Source organism: Octopus bimaculoides, chromosome 3 (genome assembly GCF_046866305.1).
Source record: "Octopus bimaculoides isolate indiv1 chromosome 3, ASM4686630v1, whole genome shotgun sequence".
NCBI lineage: Eukaryota > Metazoa > Mollusca > Cephalopoda > Octopoda > Octopodidae > Octopus > Octopus bimaculoides.
In genome coordinates, this window is record NC_142930.1 from 6,546,415 (window position 1) to 6,572,299 (window position 25,885).

At 34.5% G+C, this 25,885-nt stretch overlaps 1 protein-coding gene across 5 annotated transcripts in view; it reads left to right on the top strand.

The window, feature by feature from the left end:
* The window catches only part of LOC106872544 (uncharacterized), a 103,191-nt gene that overhangs the window by 53,678 nt on the left and 23,628 nt on the right, over window positions 1–25,885 (top strand). For 4 of the 5 annotated variants that reach the window (XM_089348524.1, XM_052966655.2, XM_014919570.3 and 1 more), the window contains 7 exons: window positions 9–59; window positions 9,353–9,461; window positions 10,312–10,394; window positions 11,522–11,561; window positions 12,642–12,739; window positions 15,231–15,297; window positions 18,011–18,072. In XM_089348524.1, coding sequence (XP_089204650.1) covers window positions 9–59; window positions 9,353–9,461; window positions 10,312–10,394; window positions 11,522–11,561; window positions 12,642–12,739; window positions 15,231–15,297; window positions 18,011–18,072 — 510 coding nt within the window. The remainder of the gene's footprint in view (window positions 1–8; window positions 60–9,352; window positions 9,462–10,311; window positions 10,395–11,521; window positions 11,562–12,641; window positions 12,740–15,230; window positions 15,298–18,010; window positions 18,073–25,885) is intronic. The other variant, XM_089348525.1, reaches the window with a different exon arrangement.

A 25,885-nucleotide genomic window follows, 5' to 3' on the forward strand; every position in this document is an offset into this window, starting at 1 on the left:
TTTTTCAGGGAGATTACCGTCGACAGAAATGGGATATAATGGGTAACACGCCAAAAAATGTAAGTAAATATATTTATTTTACTGGCAGCATATATTTTAATTTCGACGTGAAATTACGAATTTCATTTGAAAAAACAAAAACAGAAATTCAGTATTTTTGTTTTAAAGAAAGCAAACTTAATCTCATTAGTGAGGTCAAGATGGAATTTACTTTTCATGGGTTTGCATCTTGTGTGTGAATCACTTGTTTAAATATCGATATTGTTGTACGATAGCCCGTTTCTCTAATATTTTTATGAATATGAGGAAACTATTTTTAATAAACATTATTATAATCTATAAAAAGCTATTTGCGTCAATATAACATGTTTGTAGGTAAAGAAGCCTCGTTGGTGTGAAAGCAATCAGGCTCAGATACATGTAATTATCTTACCATGAATTGATTGATGAATGGGAGCATAAGCTGCCTTCTGTCTCCAGTACGACTAAAGAAATTTGTTGATGTACTTACATTTGCTAAAAGTTTCAGATCTGGGATTAAGTGGTTGATGGAATTTTGGTGTCTAAAAAGAATGTGCGATCTTTCAGCTATTCATAGCTTGCACTTCTTTGATCCATTGACATATGACATAGATTTCTCCACCATGTTCTAGTTGATTATATGTTGTGTGCAGTTGGTCTTCCATTTTAAACATGACTAGCCAACTTAGGAGCTTTATTTTTGTCGATGTGTCGAAAAGAAGACTGGTGGTTTGCATAACGTCTTTTAAAATTTCCTTCCCATAAACACACATAGTTTTTCTTTTTAGTTGTCTTATCTTGGACTTCGGCCTCATAAGCAAGTGAGTTTATCAAACACGCCTAGTGAAGTGGGCAAGCTTCAGGGTCTCGACATTTGTAACTGGGAATGGGATGTCGGTGATGATTATGACTGATAATGTCCTTCATATTGGGGCAGCAGCTATTAAAAAATTCCTGTAGTTATGGTTTACTGGGAAATGTTTATCTAAGAATGTCAGAAATGTTTTGCCCATGTTAGTTTTAACATTTAAAAGAAAAATTGGTGGTGGTGGTAATGGGGAGCCATGCTATTTTCCTATTTTTTATTGGTTTCATAGTTTGTAATTGATCTTGTAGGATATCTTATTTTTTAAGTGCTGTTACTTAGGTCATTTTTATTGGCAGAGGGCTACTTTATCAAATATTTCATTTGAAAAGGAGAGATTAGATATCCTATTACTGATGTTGGCTATCAGGTTTCTAAACACTATAGAGGGTGACCGGACCGTTTACGCGTATATACGAATTTCTCATTCGGCTTGTGATTATGCATATATATGCTATACAATACAAATTCTACACAGCTGTGTAGAATTATCATTGAAAGAAAGATTGTAGTGGATTAAAGTAGTCGAGGCTGAAGTTCGATCATCTCATCAGGGGTCAATTGAGTGTGAGGTTAAACAAATCTAATGAAATCTAATTAGATGAATAGAATTGAGTATAAATTTTTATATTGTAGGGTTGAATATAGATGTGTATATATATGTGTGTGTGTGCGTGTGTGGGGGTGTGGTGTGCGCGTGTGTGTCTTCGTGTGTATGTATGCATATGTGTGTTTGTTTGTGTATGTGTCTGTTTGTTAAATGTAACATCTTCACCATCTGTGGCAAAGTACAAATTATCGAAGTGTAGTTATCTAGTCCCCCACGAAGATACAGCTTTATTTCTTAATACCATTTAATAAGTAGCTGTTGCTTTATATCTTAACCAAAAGCCACTTGAGGACTTCTGTTAAGAACTGATGATTACACAAGGAGTGATAACAAGAAGGCCTCAACGTGGTCGTTAGACTATAAGATATAGCACCTAAGTTTCTTTCTTTTGACACTTCACTATCTTTAAAAATAAATTATGGACATACTGGATATGTAGCACTATGAACTCTGTTTCTTAATGTAAGACAAGTAAGAGACGGCTGGAATGCCTCTGATCATAGATGTGGTTTATCGACACAGGCCTCAGGCTACATAACAATACTAGTAATAATAAGAACAAAGCCCAGGTAACTCTGTATCTCTTTGTTGACTTTATTACACTTCTTCAGTTACCAAACTTACATAGCTTCATAAAGAAACAATGAGTGCACAAGTCAAAATGTTCCCTTTTGTAAGTAACACATGTAAAATGAATAATCGGGGGAAAAAATCAAAAGCATTCTTAATCCTAGATTTTAATATTTAAGGTAAATTTGGGCTTTGAAACCCTTCAAAATTGTAATGGTTGATGTATTTTGAAACAATCATTAGTAAAATATAAGGGAAAATGCTTGTGAACAGTGGTTAACGTTGACCTACTCATACTACTATTGAATATATATATATATATATATATATATATATATATATATATATATATATATATATATATATATATATATACACCTTTACTTGTTTCAGTTATTGGACTGCGGCCATATTGCAGCATCAACTTGCAGGTTTGGTTTAATAAATCAATCCCAGTACTTATTTTCAAGTCCGGTATTTATTCCATTGGTTAATGCCGCATCACAAGATTACAGTGACCTAAATCAAACAACACCGGTTGTCAAGCAGTGGAGGGGGACAAACACAAACACTCAAATATAAATACACACACACAAAAACACACACACACACACACACACACACACACACACACACACATCTAAGACGCGCCTCTATACAGTTTGCCTTCACCAAATTCACTTACAAGATAATTGGTCAGTCCAGTGCTACTTTAAAAGACACTTGTTCATGATGCCGCACTGTGGATCTGAACCCGAAACCACGTAGTTGCAAAGCGAACTTCTTAACCACATAGCTATGCCAGTACCTTTAGGAACATAAAGGAAAAAAGAAAAAAGAATACTCATTGAGCTGAGAAGCCGTGTTTATATTAGTTTTGTCTGGATGAAGGAGCTTTGATCCTGGACTGCGCAGTTCTTTTGTGACCAGTGACGATGAGGTCCCTAACGTTTCCATTAGACTGTTGCAAATCGACAGCCACATCCCCCACCCCTAAGCTTGCAGTCATATTGTAACATCTCTTATCCATCATTCGCCCTAGGATGCTGAGTGTGTCTTGGCAAGTGATTGTAACAAACATGCAAATTAGAAGTAAGCATTAGAGCAGAAGAAAACAACATAGCATAGTATGTAAAAAATGCCACAGAACCGCCAGGAAGGTCAGGCTTGTGTAGGATGAAAGACTGCAAAGATAAAGCACTATACAAGAAATTGAAAAGGAATGAAACTGAAAATAGGTGGGTAAAGAAAAGAGTGCATGGTCAATTTCGTAGGGATGTTGAAGATAAGACAGACAGAGAAAAAAAAAGATGGCTGTGGATGACTAAAAGTAATTTAAAACCGGAAACGGAGGCTCTAATCTGTGCTGCCCAAGATCAAGCACTAAGAGCAAACTACATAAAATACAGAATAGACAACAAATCAGAAAGTGATAAGTGCAGAATCTGTGGACAAAATGGTGAAACCGTATGGCATGTTACCAGCCAATGTATGCCACCAGACTAGAAGGAATATAAGAGATGCCACGACAATATAGCCAGGCTTGTCCACTGGACACTCTGCAACAAGTATGGACTTGACAGAGTAAAAAATTGGTACGACCACAAACCTGAAGGCATCGTCGAGAATCGAAATGCAAAGATCCCATGGGATTTTATGATTCAGTGCAACCATGAGATAGAAAATAAGAATGAGATAGAGAATAGATTGAGAAGGAAAACAAACTATGCTGGATCATAGATATAGCATGCCCAGCTGACAAGGTATGCGATAAGGAAGAAAGAAAAGTTGAGAGATATGACAGGTTAGCTTGGGAAGTTAAGCAGTTGTGGTCGATGAAAAAGATAGCAGTAGTACTAATAATTGTCGGAGCCCTGGAAACAGTGAGCAAAAATTTCGAGAAGTACATGGAACAAATAGGGGCTGCAATAAGGGTGGGGCACTTGCAGAAAACAACACTACTTGGAACCACTCGAATACTCCGGAAGGTGCTCGAAAAATAAGAGGTGTTACCTTAGTTCACTGGTAGTGAACAGCTGACACTGTAGTACATCTCCAGCGTTAGAAGCTGTGCAAAGGCAATTATAATAATAATAATAAGAGCACTCAGAGAACGCAAACCTCCACCAAGGCAATACCAACGTCCTCTCAACGATTAGCCGGAGATGATTTTTAAAATGAGAATATCTGAAATAAACTCGACTGCTCTCACAAACGAGAATACTAAAAATGAACCCGACCGCTCTCAAAAATTAAGTAAAAAAAAACGGAAAAGTGATGCAGAATCCTTGTCTGGTACCTGATCGATCCGAATGGTAGTCATGGAATGTAAAGGTGGGTGTGCGGGCCGTGTTTGTAATGCTGTGTGTGTGTCGTCTACAATGGGAACAGGGACACTTTTCTCTATGAAGGCCGTTTTTAGTCTATCCACTGATATAGTGTCTTTACGACCATTAAGATCTATAGTGAAAAATTTATCCGTGCATGAAAGAAAACGGAAAGGACCTGCATACGGTGCTGTTAACGGAGGTTTAACAACATTGTTGCGCACAAAAACATGAGTCCAAGAAGTAAAGCTTCCTTCATGGCAGAGCTAGAAATGCAATTGTTAAGTAGGTAAGGGGTTTTACACAGGAGCGATATATTCAAAATTGGTAAAACTAAAAATTGTCGAGGATAAATTAAATTTATTATCGTTACTGAATATGTTAGTGTTATTTGATTTCTGAACGGTTTTTCTGCCGTTTGTTTATGTAGTTTGATTTCTTTATCCGTCAGTTTCTACTAAGATAAAGACGCGGGCAAAATTAATAAATATAAAACTTTGGAAACAGCAACGCCGCCATAACTTAGGTGGAAACCATGAGCGTGCTTTCAAGGGAGATAATCAGAGAAAGACTTGAAATTCAACGTAAGATCGTAATACTTTATGTAAAGTAAATATAATAAATAATCCAGAATCCTTGTCCGGTACCGGATCAATCCCAAAATCTAATCAGTTCGTGCCAGTCACGTGGCCAAACATGCTTGAAAATTTTTGATCCGAATCCATCCAGCAGTTCTTGAGATATCTTGTCCACGGACAAACAACCACACAAACACGACTGAAAACAATACCTCCGCCTTGGCTAAAGCAGAGGTAATAATAATAATAATAATAATAATAATAATAATAATAATAATAATAATAATAATAATAATAATAATAATGATGATAATAATAATAATAATAATAATATGGGATATGCCAATACACACAGATAGAGAAATTAAGGCAAATAGACCAGATATAGTTGTCAAAGATCATGAAGAAAAAAAATGCTTTCTAATTGATGTATCAATACCAGCAGATGACAACGTTTCTCTAAAAGAAATGGAAAAACTTTCAAAATACAAAGACCTGGAAATAGGTAGTGAAGTGAAAGGACATTATAAAAATAAAACTACTGAACAATAATAATAATAATAAAATGAACAGCAACTACAAGGCTTAATGGCAGTTATTAAATAGTTCCGTGATGACATCAGGATGGAAGTCGAAATGATAGATAAACACAACCCTTTGAAAAACGAAATAGCTCGGCTATGGAAAATGAAGAAGGTGAAGATAGTGCCAATTATTGTTGTGTCCTTGGAAACAGTATCAGAAGGCATCAAGGGGAATGTAAAGGAAATTGGAATAGAGTGGCTAGTAGAACTGTTTCAAAAGGTTTGCCTCCTTGGCATGGCCAGAATAATCAGGAAAGTATTAGATAGCCGAAAAGAATGGATAGCATGGTACTGTAGGCTGCAGGTAGCAAGCCCGCTACGCATTTAAAACTCCAGGAGCTCCAACAAAACCGGTGCTAAAGAGAAATAATGATTATATATATATATATATATATGTATATATATATGGTGGTTGTATGGTGGCTGTCTACTCTTTACACAGAGTTTGACCACCTCCTGTACCTACACCCTAGCCCCTTCATGGCGTCTTATGTGGCTTTTTAAACCAGATAATGTTCTGGAAAAACACCCACACAAATTGCACCTCTGATTTGAACTACCAATACCTGCAGGTAAGTTCTGCTCATTGTGGATCCTAACATGTCTTTTAAGACCCCCATTGGATTTGCAAGCCTTCTGGCATACACTACATTCAAACGTGTACACAGACATATAGTCAGAATAGTTGGTTGAAGTTTGTTTTCCATGGGTTCGCAGGTGAGATTTGAGGCCAGCCAAAGACAGGCATGGTCTGTCACGGACTGTGCACACAAAAAGGTCCTTGTCATTTCATTCACCTTCTCGATCTTTACATTCTTCCTTAAATATCTTTTGAGTCTTGCTTGCGTTATCCTGGCCTCTATATATACATACATACATATATATATATATATACACACACTTTATTTGTGTGTATGTCTGTATGTATGGATATATTTTTGTATGTAACACGTATGTATATATAAGTGATGTTAGGCTCGTAATTTTGATATGTTTGGGCTTGTACCTTGAGGAGGCTCTGCACTTCTTTCATGACTAATCATTTTAAAGGAATGATATTTTTAAACAATGAGCAGAAAGTTTTAATGGTATCTTAAAGAGTCATAGACAGATAAGGGAGTAATTAACAAGTTGATCCAGAGACTTAGAACATAATCTCTTGTTTCGGTTCTAACCTTAAGGAAGATTAATTCAGCTACTAAAGTAACTCCTAGTGATTGTGATGTTCTTGAAGAAATTTGTAAATCCTGTAGCGGCTTTATCATTTATAAATTCGCAGGGAAAAAAAGCAATTTAAAAATACATCTATCATTCGTACAACTGTAAAGTTAAGTGTGATCTGATAAACAAAACTGTATCGCTTTATTACCTGTAGCTGGAAAAATTCCTACCGTGCATGTGTCATGTTAGATTATCTCGAATCTCTATATACTCTGAAAGTTAGTGTTAATTTTCATCTGGCCCAAGAACAATAGATATGAACTTCAGTTTCTGTCAACTACAAGAAAATACTCGGAAACATAACAAAAGGCTATTTGTGAGTTGTCTTGATCTCAAAAAGACTTTTGATATTGTGTTTGAGAAACTCCTTGTGGAATGTTCTGGTTAAGCTGAGACTTCCTGAAAAGTTGCTAGACTTATCTCTCTCTATGAATGTATGAAAGCGTCTATATCATCAAATGCAGAATGGTCTGCTTATTCGTATGTCATCAATGGTACTAAGCAGGTCTGTGTTATTTTTTTCTCTCTTCCGTTTACTTTATTAAGTTCTCATATGCTTGAAATAACATTTCCTGATGTGTATGGAGTCATATTCTGTTTCAAACATCAGTGGAAATTTACAACCGTCTATGATTCGAAGTGAAAACCAAAACAATGTTTCAACTTGTGCGAAATCGTTTTGCTGATAATTGTGCTCTTGTAGTTCACTTTTCTGAGATGCAATAAATTGTAGACAGCGTTTCGGTAAATGCAAAGGCTTTTATTTTAGTTATAATCCTTTAGAAAATTGAACTTATATATCAGTCTTGATAAAATGATATTACTTTAGTGTTGCATTTGTCGTATGTTGATGAGAAATCTCTGAAAACTGTTCATTATTTTTCTTATCTGGTTGCTATTGTCATAGATGGTGTTATTATGGATAAATTTATCGTAGCTCGAATCAGAGAAATATGTTTATATTAAATATTAAAGTTCTCTTTGAGGAGACGTAATAATGCTACATATTTCATGACGTCTCATTGATCTCTAGATTAGTGTCACAAGGCTGTTCTTATAGCTCATCTTTCCTTTACTGAATCAAGTTTCCATATCAAAAGCCTATGTATATTACTAAGTGGATTTCCATTAGTACACGTAGGTGAGGGATTACAAATAATTTCAAAGATACGTATTGCAGTAGACAATATTATATATGTATGTATGTATGTATGTATGTATGTATGTATGTATGTATACACACGCACACACACACATATATATGTATATGTATATATACATGCATATATATATATATATATATATATATATATATATATATATATATATATATATATATATATATACATATACTTATATGCAGTTAAGTCAATGTCCGGTCATAGAGTGACCAATGGTTTCACATCCATAAAAGGCCTATATATATCTCAATAAACAATTTTCGTTACCGAAAGTCCTTTTCAAAAAGTGCAAAAGGAGAGAACTCCGTAATTTGAATTGACTAATAATTAAATGGAGCTAAGCATAATGCTGTAGGTCTGATCTCGGTAACTATGGTGACAATTTTGAACATATTTAGGTCTGATTAGACATCCTCAGGGAAGCATAATCTAATATGCATCTACTAGGCTCAGAATTAGTTGAACAGTTTTGTGTGACAATAATGAATTGATTTGGCAATTTAAAATAATGGCATTAAATCGTTCCCCCCCCCTTGTTTGGTTACGAAAAGCACTCAGTTCTATTATTTATACATAACTTATTGGACTTTCAGTGTTTATATTATTGACGGTTTTCTTGCAGTTGAAGATGTTATTGCATATCATAGGTCTGGACAGATCCGCTAATGATAATTTCAAACCATTCTAGGCAAAATATATCTTAAAGCCAATGTATGTTATAATTCACTGGTCTTATATGTTTTAATATAAATAATGTCTAAGATAATTCATTATTGTTTCTTCGTGGGACAGTCCTGATTTAGAAACTTCATGATCCCAAGCGTTCTAATTTATAACTATGTCATTTTTTAGCACGACTAGGACTACCTAGCTTAATATATCCTGCTTTTTAAAGAAAATTTGACGTGATTTAAGGAAGATTTGACAGTTATTTCTATCATGTTCAGTGACCACTTAATGGCTCCCTCAACTGTCTTTGTTAAAAGATGCAGTGTTTATAAAAGCAGGTATATAAACGTGAGCAGTATAAAATATTAGTATGTTTTTTTAATACACATTTTTATTATGTAATTGAAATCAATTTTTGCCAGTTCTATAAACAGCCTGTAGTTCACTTTCTTGTTCATCATGTATGGGAAGTCGAAACGATAAAAACCTTGTTAAAGAATCTTGAAGAATATGCTTTGTATTTCATGTATAGTCCATAAAGATATGTGAGAGTCTGTATATACTGAGGCGTGTATGGACTATTTATAAAGATAACATTCGTTCACAAAAACATGTATATAACTTTAATACAATGCAACCATCGTGGCCGTAGTCATGATGGTTACATCATGATCAAAGCCTTGATGGTACATTTGAGATGAATTTATAATCGTCAATCTCTTACAGCAAAATAACTCAGAAAATCGGACACGGAGCGGCCAGCCATCATCAAATGTAGAACCTACAACATATAACCAAAGTAACCAAATTGACACTTACCAAAATAACAACGAATGTAAGGTCATATCTAACTTGTAATTCTTGTTTTTGTTATCTTATATCAATCTTTTGATCTTTTCTTAATCTTTGTTTACACTGAAATTAATGGAATTACCGCGAAACAAAAAATTAAAAAGTAATAAAAATAAGGAATATATTGGTGCTCTTCAAGATGTTTGCAAGAATCAGTAGAGCATAAAATTTCGTTGTGCTTCCTTACATTTTGAATTCTAATCCCATCAGGGTCGACTTTGTTTTTCATCCTTCCGAATTCGATAAAATAAGAGCCTGTTAGAATCAGCAATCGATTATTTAGTTACTGATATTTATTGTTTGCCCTTATTTTTACCAATTCTTACTTTGTTTTATATGTGCAAAACGTTTCTGATCCACTCGCATAATTTCTATTTATAACTTCACCTCGATCACTTTTTTGTAACCCACGCCACTAGTTTTTGTACGCAACTATGTTTCGAAGGTCTTGATTGCATTGCCCGCCAATGATAAATTAAGAAACAATTATTCTTATTATAACTTGCCGAGTTCAACTTTTGTCTTCCACCCCATCGCGGGATCGACAAACTAAAGTATTAATTAAGTACTGGGGTTGATGGTATCGGTTAACTTGTGTTCCTCAAAAATTTTTGGCGTTGTACTCACCTTATTTACTTATTTATTTATTTATGATTACTGCTTCTGTTGTTATTTTTGTTTCTATTGTTACTGATGTGGCTACCACTGCTGCTGCTGCTGCTGCTGTTGTTGTTGTTGTTATTATTATTATTATTATTATTATTATTATTATTATTATTATTATTATTATTATTATTATTATCATTATTATTATTATTATTATTATTATTCAGTATCTGAAATGGAAACCGATAAATTTACCACCGACGAACGCAACGAGATAGTTGGTGCCTACAATCTAGAAGATGGTGGAAAGGTAAAGTGAAATAAGTCACATACATGCATGTATGCCTACTCACACACACACACACACACACACACACACACATACACACACACACACACACACTCTCACGCGCACACACACATACACACACACACACACACATATATATACACATGTATAAGTGTATGTATATATGTATATATATTTGTATGTATGTATTTGTGTGTATGTATGTTTATATATATATATTATTTATTTCAGTCATTGGACTGCGACCGACATGTTCAATTTGTAACTCGTTTAAGGGATCAAGGCTACGTTCAGACTGGTGGAGATCCTTCAAAACGTTACACATGCACGTACATACACACACATACACAATCTAACTTCATGAGCGCATTCCTATTGAGAAAATATATATTAAGAAATATTCCATTTCATAAATAAAATGAATATCTACACTGGCCAAAATAAGCTTAAGACCGATGATGACAGTTATATAATTTTATCGAAGAAATATAGCAGAACATTCCAAGTAATTTTTGTGCTCATTTGTCGAACTCCATGTCCCGCCGTTGTAAGGCCATAATTGAAAATAATGGTTATGGAACCAGATACTAATCATATATTTTCGTTGATCATCTGTGCTGTAGCTTTTCAATTTAAATAAAATAATTTTGGTACGGTCTTAAACTTATTTTTCCGACAATTTCTAATCATTTGAACTAATTGCGCATTAAAATTATTCGAATTGTAGAAAGATATATAACGCCTATATCATTCGGAACAGAAAAACATTCTACGTAAACTGTAAAAGTGAAATAATTTTATACAGTTCTGTTAAAAATTTATTAATGAAGGAATAGAACTGTCATCATCGGTCTTAAACTTAGTTTGGCCCGTGTATGTTGATAGACTTAATCGTAGTATCCATTCTAAATACAGCGCTCCAATTTAGTTACTTGAAGGCAATAACAAAATACGAGAACGAATTAAAACCAACAGGTAAAAATATATCTTGTAGCGGAAATTGAATTGAAACTTGATGGCAAGAGAACATAAGTTAACGTGAATAATATATAAAAGAAAATATATATATATACTCAAAATATTTAATGGTCGTAATTGTTGATATACGAATGTTTCTTTCTTCGCAGAACAATGACAATGAAACCGCTAATTGGAACTCAGAAAAGGGTAGCTATATAATTTCTGTTTCAGATTTTATACTTTCTTTTAAATTTTATTTCTATAGTACGTAGAAAATATGTGTGAAATATGTTTAAAATACGAAGAAAATTATTGATTTGCAAGACATACGCTGATACTTTGAAATACAGAATGACATGCAATCAGCTGGTAATGCAATTAGTTTGCATATCCTCAGTGATACACTATAAGCACAAAATTTAACTCTCAAGTGTTGGCCATGGCATTAAAGTGAGGAGAAGGAACTAAAAGTGACAGATCGACAGATTGAATGAGTAATTTATCAGATTTAATTTCATCCCTACCTTGTGAGATCAAATCTCACCACATCGATAATATCTTTCATATATTCCAAGATCAATAGATACTAGTCGGGTACAATTATAGTGTACCATTCTTGACAAATTTATGATCTTGTGCTAATGTAATGAATTATCATTATATTCTAGATCCAGATAAACGTGTTAGATTAGCAAGATCATTAAGTGTCGGATAAATTGCCATGCGGTATTTCGTCCAGTCCTTTATTTTGTTAAGTTCGAATCCAACTGGAGTCTACTTTGCCTGTCATACTTCTGAGGCCGATAAAATAACAGACACATACTAGAGTGCATAAAATTTCAGGCCTTGCGCCACTTTTTGAAAGGACTGGAATACAATACCATCATTATATTTAGTATTGGTGTGTGTGTGTGTGTGGGGGGGGGTTAGATTTAAATTGTCCCACTTCAGTTCAGGGTTGATGAAACTACAGTTTGTCATAAATCATGATCGATTCCTCTAATTTGTTCCTTTGTGCAAATAGTCCGCTAATAAATATCCACTTCTTTAATGTCAGACGGCAAAAAACGTGCACACAAGCTCCAATGATGATTTCAGTTAGTATCTCGAGTATTTAATTACAAGCAACCAAGATAGTGAAAATCATTTCCTAAATAATGTAGAAAAACGCGACTGATATTTTATAAAGCTCTCAATGAAAATATGCCTATAAAAATGTGTTTTTCAAGAATTTTTGATGCATTTGTTCTTTACTACTTTTTTGCTTTTATCAATTCATTTTGAAAGAAAATCCAACAGAGGCGAAAAGAATGTATTACGATTGCGGAGGCCAAGACAAATCAGTTGATAGTCCCAGGCAAGTGAGCTCCTATTCATTGAGAATTGTAAGTACAAAGTAAACAACTATTATTTTTCAAAACATATGTGAGTTATGTAAATATATATATATGGACGCAAGAGCACACATATACAGTGTGTTCCAGACAATATAATATCATCCCCCACTTGTAACGCCAAAAAAATAAAAAGGATGACTAAATACTGAGTAGAAGTGTTTAAAACAAAAACAAAGAAAATAAAAACATGAATATGAAGACAAATATCACTTAAGTAATTTTGAAAATAGTTCAAATTTCGACATCTAAAAGGTTTCTTGCTGCATTTAATCATTTCGCTGGTTAGGTGAGTGACAGATAGTATCACTATCTGAATAAAATCTAGAACCAGATTAATCCAGATGACTTTATTTTTTCCTCTATTCTCATTAGCATTTTTGTTATTAGTTCATAAAGCAGTTGAAGTAAATTTATCACTGTAAATACAATATGAAGATATTCGCCTTAAATTAGACATATAAGAGGACAAAATGACTTCAAAGTCTTGGCCATTGTATATTTTGACACAGAGAATATTGTGAGTAGTTGTTAATTAAACGACAACTTTGATCTTTTCATGTTGTATTCATGCCGCAATTGCGTAGATAAATTCGAGATCAACTGGGAGTGGAGTTTCATACAGTTGATCTTGTAATTTATATTCTGCCAACCTCATAAAATTACTGGCCAAATAACTTTTCCAGCAAAGCTACATGTTGCACTACATAATGCGATGATTAAACAGTGTTTTTATAAGGCAATGTTCAAAGTTTTCTCACTGCTCAATACATCCTTTCAATGTTGATTCATATACTTGCATTACTTTCTTAAGAGCCTTATTCGTATTCCTTAAGATTCGTAGACATGAGTTGCAATTACATTTCGTACTAACCTCCGTAACTATATTTTCAATTCGAATGAATTTTGTAGCAAAATCTGCTACTTTAAATGTTAAGACTGTTAAGAAAACAAAAAGAGTGGGTCCTCGAGAAGATCCATATAGTCACAGCTACTATAATAAATATAATTTTACAGCTAAAACGCTGTTGAATATATATTTAATGCATTTAACGCTGTTGCGTATAAATTTAGGTGCATTTATCACAAAACTGGACAAATAAATTTTCTAACTCAATATTGAAACCACCTATATTTAGCCAACCAATTTGATTTTCTTGAATTTCCGAGTTGCTTCCATGATTTGCAAATGAAACATGAGCATGTTAGTATTGTAAATAATTTCATTATTTATATTGTTAACTATGAATTAAGAAATAAAACACAGTAGCTAATTTTCAGAATGATTGAAAAGATATAGCGTGACTATATCTCGTACGTTATAGTCATGAACGATACTCGAATAAAAACCCTCACAGCCGTTAAAAAAATGCCGGAACTCATAGATTTCTGATGATATGACAGATGCCTTTACACAAATAACATGGTAAAAACTACATCGCAAAGAATAACCTCTGACTTAAAAGTTAGAAAATACTTCAACATTGGGCAGTTGCCGATCATCTATTTAACTGAACAAAACCCACAACTGAGTATTACTTTCACAATATCCTAGATCGCACACAAAAGACGGCCATACAGTTGATTGACAAATGCTAAATCATCAACGTACCTCTTGCCCACAGGCGAGCTCTTTCTTTTTTTCTTTCTTTCTTCCCTCTACGCTTTCTTTGTCTTTTCTTTCTGCCCGTTATATTTTTCCAACAATTGTTTCTTCTCTGAACGAACTCCTTGCATATCTCGATGATCCAGATACACTCTGTCATACCATCTCTCTCACTCTTGTTTCCCATTTAATTTTCCCAATACTAAACCGAAAACACTCTGCAATTTCTCCCTTTGTCATGTTTCTCCCACAGACAGGCAACCTTCTATCCATGCTATTATTTACATCTTTATGTTCTTCGAGATTCGCTGTTCCAGAGATTTGTCAGTACTTTACATCCGAAAACGAAATTGTGCTTACAGGGATTTATTAGACTTGGATGAGATACATGTTTAATTAAAAATTCAAATAATAAAAAAACTGATAAAAGATAAAAAAAATATATATATAATAAAAATGATAAGATATAAAATGTAAGTGAATTAATATATAATAACATGAAAACCGTGTATGTGTGTGCAGATACATGTATTCGAGGGAGAATAAACAGAGTTCAGTAATACGAGATATCATGAAGGTAAAAATCAATTAAAAAACCATGAAAAGTGAAAGTCAGTTAAAACCTACGGTCGTTTCAGAAAATATCAAGGGGCTGTAAGGAACAGTCCATATTCAACGCCATCGAATAATATTTCTTTCACCAGAGTTCACTGTTTATGGTAAGGTTCAGTTAAAATTCTACATGATGAATTCCTATTGGTGAGTAGACGTCAAAAAGTTAAATAATAATAAATGTAACTGACGAAATTGATACAGGATCATCCAAAAATTATATTTGAAGAAGTATGTTACCTCAATGATTTTCTTTTACTATAGAGCAGAAGTCAGTCCCCGTCAGAAACAATGAGAGCACGCGCAGCGAGAGTTTACATGGAAGAGTTAAGTAAGTAGTTGATATAATACCTTAAAATATTTTTAAAAAGTACTAAATTTAAGATTTATCTTCACCACAAGGTAACAGCGACAACGAAATACATTTCAATGGTAATACTAGTTTCATATTTTGGCACAAGGCTAGTATTTTCGGGAGATGGGGTAAGTTGATTACATCTCAATACTCAATTGGTACTTATTTTATCGACCTCGAAAGGATCAAAAGCGAAGTCAGCCGCGGCGGAATTTGAAATCAGACGTAAAGACGGAAGAAATTCCGCTGAGCATCTTGTCCGTCACAGTAACATCTCTGCCAGTTTGCTGCCTTGTTTCAACGGTGATATTAAGAAGAATAAAGGTGGCGAGCTGGCTTAATCGTTAGAACGCCGAGTAAAATGCTTAGCGGCATTTCGTCAGCCCCAACGTCCTGAGTTCAAATTCCGCTGAGGTCGACTTTAACGTTCATCCTTTCGGGATGAAAGTACTGGGGTCGATGTAATCGACTAGCCTCCTCCCACAAAATTTCAGGCCTTGTGCCTATAATAGAAAAGATATTAAGAAGAACAAATGTTCTGAGTTCAAAAGCCGCCAGACTCGACTTTGCCTTTCTTCCATTCAGGATTGATATTGTTGGCCTTGTGCCAAGAATTTACAACCAGTATTGAAAGAATAGCGCACTGGCATACATATAATACATTTAACGTGCGTATTTATATAAAGCAAATAACGTGTGTGTGTGTGTATGTGTGTGTGTGTGTGTGTGTGTGTGTGTATACACGACGGGTTTCCGTCTGCCAATGTCACTCACAAGGCATTGGTTGAGCCAGGGCTAGTGTAGAAGGCACTCGCTCAAGAAGCTGCGCAGTGAGACTAAACCGAAGTTATGTACTTGCGAAGTGAACTTCATAACTACACACTACACAGCTCTCCCTCCTTACATATATATATATATATATATATATATATATATATATATATATATATATATATATATATATATATATATATATATATATATATTCTTGTATTCTTTTACTGGGTTCACTAGATTGTAACCAGTTTTACGATTCCTCTATTTCATGATTCAATGCCATCAACCACTGAACTTAATGAATATTCGTTTTCTTTTTTCTATTGAATAATTCGGTTTCGTAATATTCTCTTAGAATATTTAAGGAACAACATGATAAAGCATTAGAAACAAAGATTGTCTCCATGTGCCTAAAAATGCAAATTTATAGAAGAATCGATCACGTTACACGAGTGGTAATAGTTTCATGGACCCTGAATTGGTGCAAGACAAAATCGACTTCAACGAGATCTGAAATTAGATACTATAATGCTGGTGCTATAATCATAATCCATAAAAAGTTTCGATATTGTCTTCTTTTGATATTCTGTTTTAGCAAAGTTAATCTTTTGGCAAATGAATCTTTCCTCCTTGATGTAACTTTAATTAAGATTTTTTAAAACTAATTACATTGAAGCTGTTAATATCCTCAGCTAGCAGTATTGATAAAGACTATAATGGTTTAATAAAGCTTAAACATTTCCGACAAACTCAGACACAATATCAACTGCATTGCTCACGTTTTCTTTCCAAATAATTTTAATGAATTAAAATTGCTTCGTTAACTGTGTTGAGTATATTATCAATGACTTTATCATTTGGTATTCATGCAGTGCGTGTCCCTAGGTATCTTTCTATGTGATGGTATTTGCTTTATCAGTGTTCCATCCTTTAAGCTTTATAAATGTAAGCCCTTTTTCTAAAATATTATCTATATAGCTAAACAGACATACAGTAGGGGCACAAATGTGACCCTAGTTGAAATTGGTTTTTAAAATGTAGCGAGTAGAAAGCTTTGATTAACTGAGATTATTCATGCAGTCAGTTGTCAAAATCCCTCTCAAGGTTGTTTCAGAATCTAAACCAAAGAAAATAATTCCAATATAATCAGTTAAATTAATATTTTTGGAAAATAAGAAAAAGGTTGCAGAAAGAAGTGGGTTTTCATTTTCCGAAAAATTCACTTAGTTGAATTTCTTGGAGTTATATCCCTTGTTACTTGTTTTCAGATTTGGCACAACTCTCGGGAGAGTCTTTGTTTTTCAACTGACTCTATGAATAATCTCAGTTAAATTTTTCTATGAATGATATCACATCTTGCCATTACTGTTTCTAAAGTTTAGCTTTGCAACGTTATACTTTCATTCTTTTTTAGGCAGGAAGCTGACATAGCATGTCAGGACAAACTGCTTAGCGACATTTTCCCGGCCTTTCTGTTCTGAATTCAAATGCCGCCGAAGTCGACTTTGCCTTTCGTCTTTTCGAAGTCATACAAGTTGAACATTAGACTCGATGTAATTGATTAACTCCCTACCCCCAAATTTCATTCATTGTTTTGAGTTCAAATCTTGAGGGGGGTCAATTTTATCTTTCATTGCCCGAGGTCGATAAAATAAAGCACCAGCGACGTAATAGGATTGATAGTATCGACTAATGCCTTTTCTCAAAATTGTTGACCTTGTGCCTAAAGCAGAAACTATTATTTCTTTCTTTGTTTCTTTATAGAACAATAAACTAAACTGAAGACTCCAATGTTATGCGCAACGCTCAGTAACAACTACTCTATCTGTGCAATACTATACCAAACTTATAATAATTCTACACCTATCTTCTCATTATTCAATACTAAGCTCATTTTGTGTTATTTTCTCAGAAAAGGGTATGGAAGAACAGCGAAAAAAGAAAGAAGAAATGAAAAGAGAATATAATGCTCCGGTAAGTCATTCTGAATGGTTCAATGACTAATATCATTGAGATCTACTTATTCCATGCATTCTTCCATTAAATCCTTTTATATTTTGTAGATACGAACATAGTATGACTGTGTGGCTAAGACGTTTTTGCTAAGCGAGCGTTTAGTTTCAGGTTCGACCCTACTGTGCAACACCTAAGAAAAGTGTTTTCTGCATGTGTTGACCAGCACCTTGTGAGCGGAATTTGTGAGTGGAAACATTCAGAAGGCCGTCGCAAAACAAAAAGCTGCAAAACATTTTGACGGCTACTTTTCCAGTTCCCCACACGAAAATTAGAGGAGAGAATTATTTCTAAATAAAGCACAAAATCAACAATTTTGAAAGGAGGGTATTTCATAGTAATTTATTTTATCGAATCTGTAGGGATGAAAGGCAAAGTTGACCTCGGCAGGATTTGAACTCAGAAAGTAAAGAGGCAGATGAAATACAACTAGACCAACGGTTCTCTCACTTCATTTCCCAAATTAGTTTCTATAAATATGTTTAATTTTAGGGAAACTTTTTTATTTCAACGAAGTGTATTTTTCATATATTTATATATATACATAATATATATATGTTTGTATATGTTTAATTTTGGGGAAACTTTATATTTCAATAAAGTGTATTTTATATATATATAATATATATATAAAGTTTTCCCAGACTTAAACATATACAAACATGGAATTTCAATCCCAGAGCCTAAATCAGTGAAAGACCTGGGTATCGACATGAGTGATGATACCTCTTTCCAAGTGCACATTACCAGAATGGCAACAAAGTGCAGACGATTGGCTGGATGGATCCTGAGAACATTCAGAACCAGAGATAAGGAAACCATGATGATACTCTGGAGGACATTCGTCCTCAGCCGTCTGGATTACTGCTCACAGCTGTGGTCACCCACCAGTCTGAAATTAACAGCAGACCTTGAAGCAATCCAGAGGAGATTCACAAAGAAGATTGTCTCTTTGCAACTGCTCAGCTACTGGGAAAGGCTGAAACAGCTAAGACTCTACTCCCTGGAGAGAAGGCGGGAGAGGTATGCAGTAATATACATCTGGAAGATCCTGGAAGGAATTGTGCCAAATTTTGGCATTGAAAGCTACACCAATGCCAGAACGGGATGACACTGCATAGTGCCAAAGATCCCAGCAATGCCATCGCGCTTCAGGACCAGTTACTGCAATAGCTTGGGATTCAGGGGCCCACAGCTTTTTAATATCCTCCCAAAGAGCCTGAGGAATCTGCACAAAGTAGATGTAGGAGTTTTTAAATCAAAGTTGGACCTCTTCCTATCGAAAGTCCCAGATGAACCTACCTCGCGGCAGGAGGTGCAAATGAGGGTTGCTAAATCAAACTCCATTCTTCACCAAGTGCCACATATTGTAAGAGGCTCCCTGTAATAACAGTGTAGCAACACGGTGGTGCATCAGCATGGCCGCAGCTCTAAGCTGAAACTTAAAAAAAAAACAAAAACATATATATATATATATATATATATATATATATATATATATATATATATATATATATATATATATATATATATATATATATGTATACATGTTTGTATGGATTTACGTATTAATTTTGGGGAAACTTTATTATTTCAAAAATAATATATATGCATGTATGTATTAAAGAAAGCAAAAATAAAAAAAAATATAAGCTAAAGGCTAAATGGATGTGTATGTATAAAAGAATTCAGTACTCAGTATTTTCGCTACACTGGTTTGGTTGAGGTTTTGTAGTTATGTGTATGATTGTATATATACAATACGTATCCAGCTTACGAAAAATTCTAATTAATAATTATTATTAATTTACATTTTATGTATGTATCTCTTTTAGCGTAACAACATGCAACAAATAAAAGTTTCTCTGGGATCATGTTAAATTTCTTTCCGATTTTTTCAGAATATTTTAAAAAGGTGTAGTTTAGATGTTGTTTAAATTTATAACTCCCAACTCGATTTCCGTGAGAAATAATGTTTTTTACTCGTTTTTCTCTTTTCTTGTGGTATCAACTAACCTCATCGCATCTAATATACCGCAAATGACTTATTTCGACCGAAATCGGAAGGAGGGGAGCCTCGAAAACCCGACTCACCACAAAGTTATCAACTAATCTCCGCTCCTAGTATACTGCAAAGGGCTTTTTCCCCTTTGCGGCGTATTAGGAGATCAGAATAGTGGCTGTTTTTTTATACCTAATAACTCATATTTCTGGCAAACTAAACAACCACGGTGAGGACCGGCTACCTTTGAGTTTATTTAAAAGAGGGAGAAAAATGTTTTACATAACAAATTCCGATATAATCACCATGTGAGACGTATATGTAGAACATTTTATTAACCAATTATCCAATTTTTCAGAAAGTTACTATACACACACACACAGGTATATATATATATATATATATATATATATATATATATATATATATATATATATATATATATATATATATAATTATTATTATTATTATTATTATTATTATTATTATTATTATTATTATATGTATTTATTTTCTCCTAATTAATAAATAACTCGGACAAAATAAATTGGTTAATAGATACCAGGGTAGCAAAGATCACAAAATAACTGTGGTGTAACTCCTGTTTATGAGGTAGAAACTCGTTGATATTTTGGGTACTTGAGTATATATATATATATATATATATATAATATGTCTATATATATAAATGCATATCATCATCATCATCATTTAACGTACATTTTACATGCTGGGATAGGTTGGACAGGGGCCAACAAGCCAGGGGCTACGTCGGGCTTCCGTCTGGTTTGGCATGCTTTGGTATGGTTCGGCATAATAAACATTTTATATTTTTATGATTCTATAGCCCTTGGTGCAAATTGACTGGGAACCTGGGGCCCACCAAAATTGTTCCCAATTGGGCCCCGCACCTCCTAAGGCCGGCCCTGTATATACATATATATATATATATGTGTGTGTGTGTGTGTGTGTGTGTGTGTGTGTGTGTGTGTGTGTGTAAGGCTGAACTGGCAGAATCGTTTGCAAACCAGATAAAATGCTTAGCAGCGTTCCTTCCGTCTTTAAGTTTTGGGTTCAAATTCCGCCGAGGTTGACTTTACTTTTGATTCTTTCGGGATTGATAAAATAAATACCAGTCAAGTAATGGGATCGATGTCATCGACTTAATACCTCCCCCAAAATAGCTGACCTTGTGGCAAAATTTGAAGCCTATTTATCCATGTGTGTGTTTGTGTGTGCGAGCGCGCACGTTTGTTTTCTACCCCTTAATAACAAGTGTTGGTTTGCTTTTGTCAGTTCACCGGAAGATACCAATAGAGTAATTCCAGTCTTAAGACAAATTTGTACTGGGGTCAATTTGATCGACTAGATCCTTTAAGGTACTTGGGCAGCATGGGCGCTGTTCAATGATTAAAAGAAGCACAAAAATAAAAGGATAAAAGAATTGTCTTTCGTTTTTGGTCTCGTTTGTTTGTTATTCGGGTGCCAATTGCATTGCTGCTATTTTAACTAATCTTTAAACTGTCAATCACCCATTCTTTCAGTCTGTCGAACGAACATCTTCTGCAGCACCAACTCGTTTAAAAAATGCTTGGTTCAAAAGGCTAAGAAATACAAGTAGCGAATGAAAGAGGTTTGTGACTATAGAGTAGAAATTACATAGAGGAGGTTTTTGATATATATTCTATTCGGTTAGTTTTACTTCAGCCAAAGATACATGCTGAGTCTAAAAAGAAGTAGCTTTATTTTTTTTCCTGTTGCACTTGAACGTATGATATTAATAACTTATTGCGACGACTACCACGATCCATGTATTACCTTAGTGATATATATATTTTATTTCCTTATTGCCCACAGGGGGATAAACATAGAGGGGATAAACAAGGGCATACAAAGGAGTTGTGGCGGGACCCGTGGAAATTCCACGAAACGAAAACAATTAAGAGGAGCTATTTGAGAAAGAAAGGATGATTTGTATTTTTATAGCATACTAGCAGTATAACCCGACCTTGTCCGGGTGTGACTTATTATGCCATCTACGATAAGTCTTGCTAGCTGAAAATCAACTAAAAAAGAAAGCCTTACAACGAAAAAACCCTTATGATGTAAATATGTTCATAATTCAAACGACGATGAAATTAATAGGGAAAGTCTGAAGGCTGTTTTGTGTAAAATTATTAAGCATACGTAAATTTCATCCGTGTAATTGGCTATAGAAATGCTTGTGCAAAACAACTTTTTGCGCTGCCCTGATTATACATAGCAGGGTAATCCCTTTTAGCAGGAGCTAGGACGGCAATTTCTGATGAAGCAATTGCTGGCGATCTGTTGCTACACAGTTTTACCAGAATTCTATCAGATTGGGCAGAAGATGTTGATGCACCATTTTGCATTATGTTCAAAATAGCTTCTGGAATGTGGTGCATTACTGCAGTCTGTTGCTGTCATTTTAACCGCTTGCTGTCTTTCCCCAGCAAACTCTCTTCTTTGGAGGCATAATCTATGTATATATTAAACAGAACAACAAAAGTTATAATAGATGGCAGTGTCGGTACTTTTCACATATCTGTAATTTTTCAGATTAACACCCGCACGATTACCCAACCCTAATCCTAACACTAACCCTAACACTAACCCTAAACCCTAACCCTGACCCTAACCCTGACCCTAAAAACCGTAGCCGTAACATTAATCCTAAACCCTAACCTTGACCCTAAAACCCTAACCTTAACACCCTAGTGAAAATCTTGGTAAATTTACAAAACATTGACGAACATGAGTTATATTTTACTGAATGATTGTGTACTTGCACGTGTATGCTTCTGAGAGAGCGAGAGAGGAAGAGGTAGAGAGGGGGAGAGAAAGGAATAGGGGTAGTTAAAAGTTTTCTTATGACTGCTTCTCTTCACTGCCTATTACTTCATTAGAAATCTAAGGATGCACATAAGCACATAATAGAGAAAAATGAAACAAATATGGACGACTTGCTCCGAAACACCACCGAGTGGGGAACACTTCTCAAAAATAACCTGCAGTTGTTTCCTTCAAAATTCCTACATGCTTGAAATGTACATACATCAAGGTACATTTGTACAAAATTTCATGAAAAAATATTCATTTTCCTGGAAGTTAAGAGGAATTTAAGTGGAATTTCGAATATTGTACCCCACCCCCTAACAAAACACTTTCACAGAAATTTTTTGTATATTTGGAATCTACATAATAAATAATATATGCATAGAAAATTTCATAAAAAATATTCATTTTTATGAAAGTTATGACCTTCCAAAGTTGGGGGATACAACTCTGTAGTTATGCCATCAATGTTTTGTAAATATACCACGATGTGAATGATTGTTTACTTGCACGTGTATACGTTTGAGAGAGCGAGAGAGGAAGAGGGGGAGAAATGAATAGAGATTGAGAGCAATATGCATGTTGTTGTCACAGGTCAAGTATGTGTGGTTGTGTGTGTTTTTACGTATCTATGTTATGAAAAATAGGTAAAGAATACTGAGATGAAAGTTTAATCTATGACGTTGTATGTATCACTTTCTCTCTCTCTCCCTCTCCCTCTTTTACTCTTACTCTCTATATTTTTATGTTGAGCGCGTGTGTAAGAATGGCGTTCCAGGTAGCAGGGATGAAATATAAAAGTTGCTAGAAACAACAGCCAAATCTCCCTTAAATCACACAAAGTAAACGGAATTTTAAAAATCTAATTACTGCACTGGAAAGTTCACATCGAGAAAATTCCATTGATGTAAAAATTTTTACGAAAAAGTGGAAAATGTGGATTTCTATAAGCATTCAAAAAGGCTTCACACAAACACAATTTCAGATTTATATATTAAGATAAATCATATTGTTGCTTGAGTAATAAATGATAGAAAAGTATACAATAACAATCTATACAATACCTAATGCATATATCATTCGTTAGTATTTCCTTCTATTAAAACTGCAAGATCAATATGTAATAGCATATTCCTTATTATGCAATATTTTATGATAATTACTTTACATTCTATAGAATTAATGTATACAAAATATGAGACTATACACAATGTTTTTATTTACATGATTAGTTTCGCTTCCATTGCAAACTAAAAGAAAAACAATAGCATCATATTACATTTCCAGTTACAATAATACATGATTTTAAAATTTCCCTCTGCTAAACACACACACACACACACACACACACATACACACACACACACACACACACACATACACACACACACACACACACACACACACACACACTCTCTCTCTCTCTCTCTCTACCTCTTCCCCTCTTCACGTCATTAATATTTCTCTCTTTCTTTTTCTCTTTGCCTCTCACTTCCACTAACCACGTGACAGTGTGGTTAGTGGAAGTGGCTATCTGCCATCATACTCCCTCCCTCCTCCCTCCCTCTCTCCCTCACTCACTCACTCTCTCTTCCCCGCTCTCTTTCACTCTCCTTCCCTGTCTGTCTGTTTGTCTGTCTATCTGTCTCTCTCTCTCTCTCTCTCTCTCTCTCTCCCTCTCTTCCTCTCTCTCCGCCTCCCTTTTTATAACAAACTAAAGCTCACGCCTGAACGAACACAACAAACAGGGTTATAAAATAGATTTTACATCACGCCTTATTACATTTATGCGAGTTTGATGTAAACATTGACCATATAATCGTACAATCATTTATTTTCGGTTAAGGAGCTTTGTAATTAATAACACTAAAATTCATCAATAATATTTATCTTGCTTAATGTTACATCTTCTCTGTATATCTATACTGATTAAAGTTTCATATGAGTATCTCTTTTCTGTTTTCATATTTTGCTTTGTGATTAATATATCTATGTTGTCAAGTTGAACATGACGCACCAGGATCCATTACGCGCGCGTGATTGCGTGTATGAGCGCTTGTCTTTTAATGGATATTCATTTGATATTGCATTAGGTGGTTCGTCAGTATAAAGTTAAAAGAATGGAAACATTCACGAGAAAAGAAAGATACATAATAAAGATTAAAAATTGTACTGCATGTTAAAAAAAAAATTAAAGACGTTATGGAGTCGAAAAGAAAAGTGACATGTGGAAAGGTGAAAGTAGATATTGAAAAGGAGTATTCGTGGGGATAATATGGTCAACATTGTGAAGTTAGTGTTTTAATATCAGAATTTTTATTTTTAATGGCGTCTTGTCTTATGGTGGCAGTTCAGTGATTGACATAAATAAAAAGAATTATAAAATGTCAGTTATGAATTGAATGAATCAGCATGGATAACACTGGTGGCATGGAGAGGGGAGGCCGGCATGCATGGGCGACTGCTGGCCTTCCATAAACAACCTTGCCCAGTCTTGTGCCTGGGAGGGTAACTTTCTAGGTGCAATCCCATGGTCAGTCATGACCCAAGGGGGTCTCAGCTCAGCACACACACACACACACACACACACACACACACACACACACACACACACACATATATATATATATACAGATATAGGGGAGGGAATCGTCAATTAGTAATAAAATTAATAATTAACAATTTTGCCAAGTAGTTCAGTATGAAAAAAACCTTTATCGGTAAAACCATTTATAATCATAAATATACAGGGATTAGCATCAGTTGCTTCTCCAACATACTGAAAATTTAGAAATAGCAGTCAAAGAACTACTGATTCCAAACTACAAATTTTTCTCTGTGTGTGCCATAAATATCGCCATCCTTTAGAGAAAAATTTGTAGTTTGAAATCAGTAGTTCTTTGACTGCTATTTCTA